General features: G+C 42.0%; 1 protein-coding gene across 1 annotated transcript; it reads left to right on the top strand.

Moving 5' to 3' along the window:
- Window positions 1–1,057: 1,057 nt before the first annotated feature.
- Window positions 1,058–6,490, top strand: LOC103512299 (ATP-dependent DNA helicase DDX11). Its single transcript, XM_026825804.1, is given in 7 exon segments — window positions 1,058–3,035; window positions 3,038–3,371; window positions 3,566–3,883; window positions 3,928–4,410; window positions 4,413–4,802; window positions 5,034–6,251; window positions 6,302–6,490. Coding segments are annotated over 7 exon segments (3,501 nt in total). The 5' UTR covers window positions 1,058–2,466.
- Window positions 6,491–11,191: the final 4,701 nt, after the last annotated feature.

Raw genomic sequence — 11,191 nt, forward strand, 5'->3', positions numbered from 1 at the left:
TGGAACAGGGGGAAAAAGGGGGGGGGGGATTAGTCGAACGAAGGGAGGGAGCTTTGAGTTTTTTTTTTTTTTTTAATGATTGTGTTTTATTTAAAGAGGAAGGTAACTACAATCATTGTATCGCCACGCCATCGCCCTCAAAGCGTTAGTTGGGGGAAATCACAGAATCTCTCTCTCTCTCTTTCTTTCTGTCTCTCTTCTGTACGGGTGTCTGTATATAAAACAGGTGTTTTCTGTTTGTCTAGAGTCTAGAGAGAGAGAGAGAGAGAGGAGAACACATGATTCCAAAAATGTGTTCGTTTCAGTAGGTCGGTACGTAAATACCTAAGGCCAGCCACTCACTATCAGGTAGACTTGACAGGTAGACCTGATCAGGTCCGCCTGTTAGATCTACCTGATAGTGTGTGTGTGCTTATCAGATAGACCTGAGAGGCGGACCTTTTCAGCCGTACCTGTCAGTGTGTGTTCATCAGATAGACCTGACACGTGGACCTGATCAGCCGTACCTATCAGGTCTACCTGATAGTGAGTGGCTGGCCTAATGTTTGAGAAAATACCATTTGGTTGAAATACAGAGATCAATTTAATCGCTCCAAACCTACCTGATAGGTACCTAGACTGCCTACTCCTGAGCTGGAGAAATACCTACAATGATGAAAATCAGTCAATAACACAAGTTGGTGATACCCTGTGTACATAGGTAGGTACTTATACACTTCTTTATTGTTGAAAATTCATACAATACATAAAGTAAAAATTTAACAAAAGGCGGGATTATTGCCTTAGGCAATCTCTGCCATCCGCCTGCCATTTTTTACGTTTTCTCATTTAGTCCGTCCGTACCATCTGTACAACAGAGAGAAGAATCCAAGCTATTAACACTGTCAGATTTCCTCATGGAAAACAACATCGACAATATCAATGTGTATAAGCTGGAGATGGTCATTTATTTTTGATGTTTTTCAAGAAATCTACTTGAGCTCCTTGGTTGAAATACTGTGAACAAAACAACAGCGCACAGCATAAGAACTAGAATAAATCTATTCAGCAACAGAAAAAAGTCATTAAATCATTTTGTTCGTTAAAATAGTCGGAATCACACTCGGAGATTAAACTATGATTGACTTTTAATCTTGGATTAGGCAAGCTGATCAATTGCAACATTTTCAGCCAATGAAATCACTTTATCTACGATTAAAAGTTAATCATAGTTTAAATCCGTGTGGCCCCGGCCATAGCTAAATCAATGTTTAATAATAACTTACTTATAACACCCCAATTTTTCATTATTCTATTGTATTTATCAGGCAGAAATGAGTAATTTTTTTTTTGTACTTTATGCAATTTTTGTTTATTTTTTATATAGTTAGCTTTTTTATAATACCTACCCACAAACCTACATGTAATAACTCAAATAAAATAAATTAAATCTATTGTCAACTCCAATGCATGATTTCAATGTTTTTCTTTACTTTTGTTGGGAAATATAAATCTTTTGAAGTTTGATTACCTAATAGTTAGCTTGGTTGGTAGCGTCTGCCTTGCAAGCGCTAGGCTGCGGCTTCGGTAAATCCTTCCACATACAAGAGGTTACTTGTTTAAACTTTTTATCAGAACGCTTTACACTTCAAGGCACATTCTACATCCATGCCTCTTATCCGGGAGCGGAAAGGTTAGAAAATTTCCGCCCCGACCGGGATTTGAACGTAGTACTTCCCAGTGCTCTTAACCACTCAACCACAGAGATGGGCCATCTTTACATGATATGCATTTCTTTGGTACCTTTTATGACTATTAAAATGTGATTGTGACCTAAACAAGTTAAAGACCAACTTAACTGATATGTTAATGGTGTTTCAGATGACACTTTTTTATGTACAAAAAATAATTTACATACATGAATTAAATCAATGTGCTTACCTAAGTAGACATCGTACTCTCTTGAGCCAGCTTAATGCCTCTTCAGTGTTCATTCATCATCGAAGACTAATTGTCCCGGACCTCTTGTGTATTGGTTGCAGAATGTTTCCAAGCCCTGAGGACCTGAAGATGAAATCAGCCGTCGAAATGGCTTAGCTCAAAACCAGGATTCAGTATAAAGGACACAGTCAGAAAATAAAACAGTACCCAGGATCCAGTATTACCTCACGGACACAGAGAATAAATCAGTACAGAGGAATCTAGTGGATTGGAACACGTCATTTGCCTTCAGGCACACTTCGTTTGTCAAGGGTCTAGGTTTTTCTTGCTATTGGATCAAAATGTGAACAAACCATTGTTACAGAAATCTAGCTTATCCTAAGCAGACGCTGAAGGGATTAAACCGAAATTAGAAGGCTCCGTTTCTGTCACACTCTGATCTGGCTCAGTCCCATTCTGTCACCCAGAGGCAATCCTAGAAACGTGGGCAGAACAGGAAATTCGGAATCAACAGTCAAATAGTGTCCTGCTACACGAGATAGGACGATGGCGTCTAAAACACCAAACGAGGACAAGGAATTCAATGAACAGCGCCCTCTCGCGGAAGTACCATCGGAGTTTCCATTCCCATTCGATGCGTACGATATCCAATCCAACTTCATGAAAAACCTGTACTACACTTTGGATAACTCAAAGTTCGGGATCTTCGAAAGTCCAACGGGGACTGGGAAGTCTCTCTCACTCATCTGCGGCATACTGAAGTGGTACTATGACCATAAGATAGTCGGGCTGGAAAAGATAGAAGCAAAAATCAAAGATTTGGAGATCAGCAAAAACGAGACCGTGTCTGAGGATTGGATAGAACAGCAGAGCTTTGAGCTCAAGATGAGAAACCAAATAGACGCGCTGAAAGACGCGTTGAAAAGTCAGAAGACGTATGACGAGCTTATTGAGAACATTCGCAAGCAGAATGAGAAACGGAAGAAGTCGCTAAGGAATGATCAAGAAGTGAAAGTGCATGCGTTGACCTACAGGAACAGAATGGATGAAAAGAACTCCAAGGAAAAACGAAAAGAAGAAGAGAGGGACGGTTTAGAAAACGAGACGCAGGAATTGGATGAAAGTCGCTAAGGAATGATCAAGAAGTGAAAGTGCATGCGTTGACCTATAGGAACAGAATGGATGAAAAGAACTCCAAGGAAAAACGAAAAGAAGAAGAGAGGGACGGTTTAGAAAACGAGACGCAGGAATTGGATGAATACACGAAAGAGATTAGCGAAGACAAGGACATGCTTCTGGATGATATTGATGCTTTGGATAATGAAAACGATGAAGAAGACACGACTGAAGGATACTCGGATTTGAAGATCTATTTCTGCAGTCGCACACACTCCCAACTGGCTCAGTTCGTCAAAGAGATCAACAAGACCGTCTATCGCGACCAGCTCCGAGTGACGAGTCTCTCGTCACGACAGAACTATTGCATCAACGAGAGCGTTAACCGACTGAAGAACATAAACCTGATCATGATGAGGAAGACACGACTGAAGGATACTCAGATTTAAAGATCTATTTCTGCAGTCGCACACACTCCCAACTGGCTCAGTTCGTCAAAGAGATCAACAAGACCGTCTATCGTGACCAGCTCCGAGTGACGAGTCTCTCGTCACGACAGAACTATTGCATCAACGAGAGCGTTAACCGACTGAAGAACATAAACCTGATCAACGAAAAGTGCATCGAGTTGAGTAAACAATCCAAGAAGACGAAAGTAGACGAGGATGCCCGAACGTTGAAGAAGCAGAAGAGCACACATGCGCGATGTCCGTATAAAACCGAAGTCAGCGTAGAGCTTTTGAAGAACGAGATCCTGTCGAACATTCACGACATTGAGGAGGTTGTCAACGAAAGCAAAACGATCAAAGCATGTCCTTACTACGCCAGTAGAGCTGCTGTCAAGCATGCGCAGATGATCGTGCTTCCATATAATATTCTGCTTCGCATGCGCGATGTCCGTATAAAAGCGAAGTCAGCGTAGAGCTTTTGAAGAACGAGATCCTGTCGAACATTCACGACATTGAGGAGGTTGTCAACGAAAGTAAAACGATCAAAGCATGTCCTTACTACGCCAGTAGAGCTGCTGTCAAGCATGCGCAGATGATCGTGCTTCCATATAATATTCTGCTTCATAAGAGCACGCGGGAGATGTGTAAGATCAACCTAAAAGACAGTGTTGTCGTCATTGACGAAGCGCATAACCTTCTGGATATGATGGAGTCCATACACAGTTGCCAAGTCTCCGCGGATTCGGTGTACCACTGTTACAACCAGATTCAGAACTATAAGACCAAGTTCCTGAGCAAGTTCAACGCACACAATTTGCTACACATCAATCAGATCGTTTACTTACTGAAAATGTTCCTCTCTGCGTTGAACTTCAAACATTTGATCGAGAAGAAGAGGAGGAGTATCAAGGATATGAAGAGAAATGTGATATGATCGAGTCCATACACAGTTGCCAAGTCTCCGCGGATTCGGTGTACCACTGTTACAACCAAATTCAGAACTATAAGACCAAGTTCCTGAGCAAGTTCAACGCACACAATTTGCTACACATCAATCAGATGGTGTACTTACTGAAAATGTTTCTCTCTGCGTTGAACTTCAAACATTTGATCGAGAAGAAGAGGAGGAGTATCAAGGATATGAAGAGAAATGTTCAAACACCGAGCGAAACTCAGAGAGTTGTTCCGTCCGTACCTTCTGTACAACAGAGAGAAGAATCCAAGCTATTAACACTGTCAGATTTCCTCATGGAAAACAACATCGACAATATCAATGTGTTCAAACAATTATCGAAAAGGGAGGGGTCAGCGGTAATGGTAATATAGCCCCAAACATCTAAGCAAAAAAAGCAAATTTGCTGGTAATTTTTTTTTAAAAATTAGCAAATTTACTTGGTATGTCTCTGTGAATTTATTCTGTGAGCGTATATGTAGATAGCGCCACTTTTGGCAAGGGGGTTGAAGAAACGAGGATGTTTAGGAGCTAATGGGTGTTTTTTTTTTGTCTCTAAATTGGTAGAAGAGGATGTTTTTGCAAAATACTCACAGACTGGAAGAGAAAAGAAAGGTAGTGATTTTCATAACCCTCGAACGCTGTGCTACAAGCTGCAAAACTACTCCATGAAGTACAAGGACTGCTTGAAACCTCCTGTAGAAGTCGTCGAGAAGACACAAGAGAAACCAAAACTGTCCGGACTACAGAGCTTTCTGAAAGGTGTTCAAGAAAACAAACCAAACCTCAGTAAACCATCGGAGGGCGGAATAGAAGAAGCACCAAGTCAGGTCCAAGAAGACCAGGTGAGAAATCCAATGCTCTCTGTCGTCACATTCCTCGAGTCTTTGGTCAACAAAAACGAAGACGGCCGAATTCTCGTAACGAAAAACCCCGAACTGAGCAAATCTCATATCAAATACATCCTGCTCAATCCCGCCAATCATTTCACAGACATTGTCCAGGACGCAAGGAGCATCATAGTGGCGGGAGGTACCATGGAGCCCGTCTCAGAGTTCAAGGATCAGCTGTTTGGCAGTCTGGGGGTTCCTGAGAGCAGAATCCATCACTTCTCCTGCGGCCATGTCATTCCCAAGGAAAACATCCTCCCGCTCATTCTATGCAGTGGTCCGACAAACCGGAAGTTTGATCTCACGTTCGAAAACCGGACGAAAGGGGATACTCTGAAGGAGATCGCGATGACCATTACCAACCTGTGTACCATCGTACCGAAAGGGATGGTGTGTTTCTTCCCCAGCTATGACTACGAGGCTATCGTGTACAACTACATGCGTGACAATCACTTCATCGAGCGGATAGCCAAGAAGAAGGTGGTGTTCAGAGAACCGAAGAAGACAAGTGAAGTGGACAAGGTGTTGAGTGACTACGGGACGAGTGTTGAGAAAGGAGGCGCTCTCATGTTAAGCGTGATCGGTGGCAAGCTCAGTGAAGGTTTGAACTTCAGTGACGACCTTGGCAGATGTGTTGTCGTGGTGGGCATGCCCTACGCGAACATCAAGAGTCTCTACATCCAGGAGAAGATGAAATATTTGGACTCCCATGTGTCGCCCGGGGCGGGACAGCTCTACTATCGGAACTCGTGTATGAAGGGCGTCAACCAGAGCATTGGTCGCGCCATCCGACACGCGAATGACTACGCGTGTATGGTCCTCGTGGATGTGAGATACGAGTCGCCCGCCGTGCGTCAGATGTTACCAGGATGGATTCGGGATCATCTGAGGGTGGCGGAGAACTTTGGGTCACTCTTCAAGTCGGTGAGGGACAGCTCTACTATCGGAACTCGTGTATGAAAGGCGTCAACCAGAGCATTGGTCGCGCTATCCGACACGCGAATGACTACGCGTGTATGGTCCTCGTGGATGTGAGATACGATTCGCCCGCCGTGCGTCAGATGTTACCAGGATGGATTCGGGATCATCTGAGGGTGGCGGAGAACTTTGGGTCACTCTTCAAGTCGGTGAATGCGTTCTTTCAGAGTAAAAGGCAGAGTTGATGCAGACCTGCTTCGGCGGCACAGTAGTTGCGCGTACCCGCTAAGCGTGAGTGCGCACATGCGCAGCGGAGCCAACGCACCGTGCGAATTTTATTTCTGCGCAGGAAATTCGTATAGCCGTTACATGAGTTACATATATTGTTATACCTAATACACAAAAAGCCCACTCTGAGACTTAGGTGTAGGGCAAACAGCCCTAAAGGATGGGTCAAGCTTCTACGATTGCCTTCCATTGCTTTCTACACAATTGAAATGTACCTACCTATGAGATTAGACTTCTATCGAAGGCTGTGTTGGCGGCGCGGCGGAGCAATACAGTAACAAACGAACACCCTGTTGAGTTGTATTTGATTATGTGACTTTTAATTCAGTCATCATACGAAATTTCTCTTTGGACTGGGAGCGGTTGTGGTAGGAGGGTCATGTCCAAACAAATCCAAAGAGATATTTCGTATGATGTCTGGATTAAAAGTCACATAATAGAGTACAACTTTAGTCTAGGAACGGCCCTGTTCCCAGCCACCTGAATGGGAGTGAACTATAGGTACTGCAAAACAAGAATGGGTGAAATATTTGATCAGGTGCTCATTAGCACAATCCTTTAATGAGTTCAATGGATTTAACTGAATAATACGTAATTATTGTAATAATGCGGATTATAGTTACCGTAAACCTCTTAATTGTTATACCACCATTTGGGGCGAAAAAACGTCTATTTAGGCCCGGTTTTACAGGTTCGTGTTGTGTGTCGACTCGGAGCTTGACGTGAACAGTCTCCGGGCCTTCTCTGTGCGAACCAGACTTTTCAATATGTAGTCCCGGGCCTTAATTAGTTCAACGTGGAAAATGGCTTTATTAGCTCATTACAGATGAAAATGGCTTTAGATAGATGATTTCGTGCGTTTATAAACCGCGTGTTTACTAGGTAGGTGTAAAAGCGTGTACGTCATTGTTTTCTATTTCTCATTACCTTTGTAGTGCGACAGCAATTTGTAGTATGTACTTGTTCTTGACACACATTAATTGAAAATAATAATAGGTAATCCTTTTTTTTATGTTTTTTACTTTTTTTATGTTTTAATGTTCTAAGCAATTGTATTTGTATTATGGAACAATAAATAAATTACCAAAAGCACCAAACCATTTTTTTACTTTCTATTTTACTTTTTAACTTGATGATTTTTTACAACAACAAAAGTGTGCAAAATATATTTATAAATAAAACTTTACCTTTCTGTTGTACTTTCTACTGATTTGAGATTCGAAGACAATCAGCCATTCTTTGAGACAGTCAGTTTTCCCTACGATTTTTTTCTCCAGTGAAATAAAAATCGGTGTGCTCATGTTTTCACCTGTTTTTCTCGGTTAAACCTCTCAACAGATGCCGTAAAATAGGGGAAAACATTTTAAAAATTTGCAAATCAAGCTCATCATAATTTTTAGCATTGTTCGTTCGTCTAGAGAAGGTACTTGGTAATTATGGTTTGAACCCTAATTATCACTTTTTTCTCCGTGTTTCTTTTCGTTCTTGTCCGTGCCATCCGTAAACCCCGGCTCGATGGCCCATCCACTAGCCTGGCTCGTAAATCCCACCAGCCTCCTTCTGGTCACCCTATGTCTCCGCCCCCTATCTGGTGCTAACCCATCCGAGGGTTCCGATCTGAACACAATCCAAGGGAAATCCTCCAGCTCAACCACGGTCGAATGGGAGTCCTACGCACACCCCGTCCCAGGGGACGTGCTTACGTCGGAACAGAAGAGACTCATCTGTTCTCTCCCCAAGGTGGAAGAAGAACTCTGTCCCGCCGCGGGCTCAGCCGACGCCTACTGCGGGAAAATCTCTTCGGCGGTAAACGGCTCCGCGCCCCGGTGTGATCTGAAGCACGTCTGCTCCTTCACAATGCCCACGGACAACGTGCCCGCGCTCAACATCACCTTGCCGCCCTACACGACTGTGCCGACCGCGAACCCGATTTTGAGTCTGCGCCGGGAGCCGAACCGCGCGTACGTTACTGTGGAGTACTTGGAAGACATTGTTGTGGCGCGGGAGTGTGAGGGGAATGGGCTGATTGTTTTCGCCCCCGAAATGACGAAGGATGACGGGTCTAAGTCGACAACGCCGGTGACGGTGATTACTAAGAATAAATAAATTGAACGAAGTTTTTTGTAAGAACACGTCCATACTGTTTTTTTTTTCCTTTTTTTTACCAAAGTTAGTACATACATAATTATGTAGGTTATGTTACCTATGTTAAAAAAAAAATGTTCAGAATAAATTCAGAATTCACGATTCAGCAAAAGTAAATAGTGTTAATTACTTTTTAGTTTTTCTTTGCTAAATTCATGCTAAATTCATTTTTACTGAAATAATTTCACTTTTTTCCCCTCAGCAGTCTATTCTATGTTACGCTAGAACAAATAAAGTTTTTCGTCGAATTCTGTATTATTTGATCAAGCGAACAGCGAACCTACCTACGAAAATCGACTCAAATAATTGACTTTAAATCAATTAATCAATAGATTTTTTTTCTTCTCGTTAGGCGCTTTAACACTATTGTGTCGTTCGCGCCGACCCTTGTTTGTGACTAGATCTTAGTATAGATGCCAATGGCCTTCATGCACATTAGTGTCGAGTCAATTTTGGCAGGGTTGTTGTCAAGGGCTGGTGGTGAGGGGAGGGAGGAGCGTATTTGGAGGTGAGTGGGGCAATTAAATATATGGTCCACGGTTAGGGTATCACCGCACCCGCAGGTGGGTCGAGAATCTCTCTTGAAAATAGAAATTTGGATGTCAGAATTGTTTCATAGCAATCGGGTGAGCGGTTTGGCCAGACATAGGCATTAAGTTCGAACAAACACACACACACACACACACACAAACAAACAAATATTCATTTTTATGAATTAGATCTGGATAATCGATTGGCGTGCTGTAAGGAAGTGGGTAGCTTGTCACCGAAACAAACAAATATTCATTTTTATGAATTAGATCTGGATAATCGATTGGCGTGCTGTAAGGAAGTGGGTAGCTTGTCACCGAATACAGTGACGTTAAATATTTTTCTTAATGAATAAATAAGCCAAATGCCTTTTTCTTTTTACTTCCTCGATTTTTTTTCTTTTAATTTTCAAAATACAACAAAATAATGTTAGAGAGTTATGAAGTTTAGACACAGAGAGAAAGAGATTATGAAATTAAAATTAGCACCCCCATTAGCTCCTTCCCAAAAATTGACTATTTTTTTTAGGCTCTAATGGCAGGATTCTCACTCAGTGAGCTCTTCCACCCAACCGGTTTTTGTCAGCTTCATTAACATTTTTTATATATACATTTTTCTTAATGAATAAATAAGCCAAATGCCTTTTTCTTTTTACTTCCTCGATTTTTTTTCTTTTAATTTTCAAAATACAACAAACCCTCGAACGGTTTGCCGAATTTCAAGGTATTTGGCAAATACGTTCAACACCTAATGGACTTTGCTTTACAGATTGCTCTTTAGAATGAGGCCTGATCAGGATAGGGACCTATTGAGGCCCTTTTAGTGATGTCCAGGTCACTGAACCACTAGTATACCTCAAGCTGTTTCTCTCCCGTCTGAATAAAGTGTGAGACCTCGAACGGTTTGCCGAATTTCATGGTATTTGGCAAATACGTTCAACACCTAATGGACTTTGCTTTACAGATTGCTCTTTAGAATGAGACCTGATCAGGATGGGAACCTATTGAGGCCCTTTTAGTGATGTCCAGGTCACTGAACCACTAGTATACCTCAAGCTGTTTCTCTCCCGTCTGAATAAAGTGTGAGTTAGGTATACATACGTCGAATTTTATCAACCAAAACTACTGAAGGCGGAATTACACTGAAGCATGCTGCATTGAAGCATGTCTCATATTGCATCAGTATAACTGAACCTTAAGGCTAATTTGAGCTGTCATTTTGCCTTTGGATAGAACTTCTGCAAAGAGGTTCACAGGTCACCGAAATAAATTTTCAAGGCGGCCTCATTATGACCACCAAAATTTTCCCTACCTCGTAGCTTGCGTTTCTTGAGCCGATGTATGAGAAACGCCACCAAGCTCATCGAGATAAATGTACATAAATATGTACCAATGTACCATACCGATGGCATATGATTGCAAAATTTCCCGTTAAATATAAAATAAATATAGTACAAATGATTTAAATATTTACATACATTTTCACAGCGTTTAAAAAAACACGATTACGGTGGCAATTTAAACCCATTGAAAATGCGCACTTTTACTTTAGTGGTCGTTAAACCTTAGTAACACTTTGAGATTTGGTTTTTGCAGATTTGCAATTCAAACCCGTTACGGGTGCCCAATTAAAACCTCGGTTGCTACAAGTACATGCGCAATTTAAACCCTTTGCGGGAGCACACTTTGAAACTCGATTATTGCCGATACGCAATCGATTGTTACGGATGCACAACTGAAACCCGTTACGGGTGCGCAATTGAAACCTAGTTTGTTACATGTGCGCAATTGAAACCCTTTGCGGGAGCACACTTTGAAACTCGATTGTTGCCGATACGCAATTCTACCGTTATGGGTGCGCAATTGAAACCTCGTTTGTTACAAGTACATGCGCAATTGAAACCTTTTGCGGGAGAACACTTTGAAAATCGATTGTTACATAATTATAAGTCCGCAATTGAAACCTCGGTTTTTACAAGTAAT

The sequence above is a fragment of the Diaphorina citri genome, unplaced genomic scaffold (genome assembly GCF_000475195.1).
Source record: "Diaphorina citri unplaced genomic scaffold, Diaci psyllid genome assembly version 1.1 scaffold820, whole genome shotgun sequence".
Classification (NCBI taxonomy): domain Eukaryota; kingdom Metazoa; phylum Arthropoda; class Insecta; order Hemiptera; family Psyllidae; genus Diaphorina; species Diaphorina citri.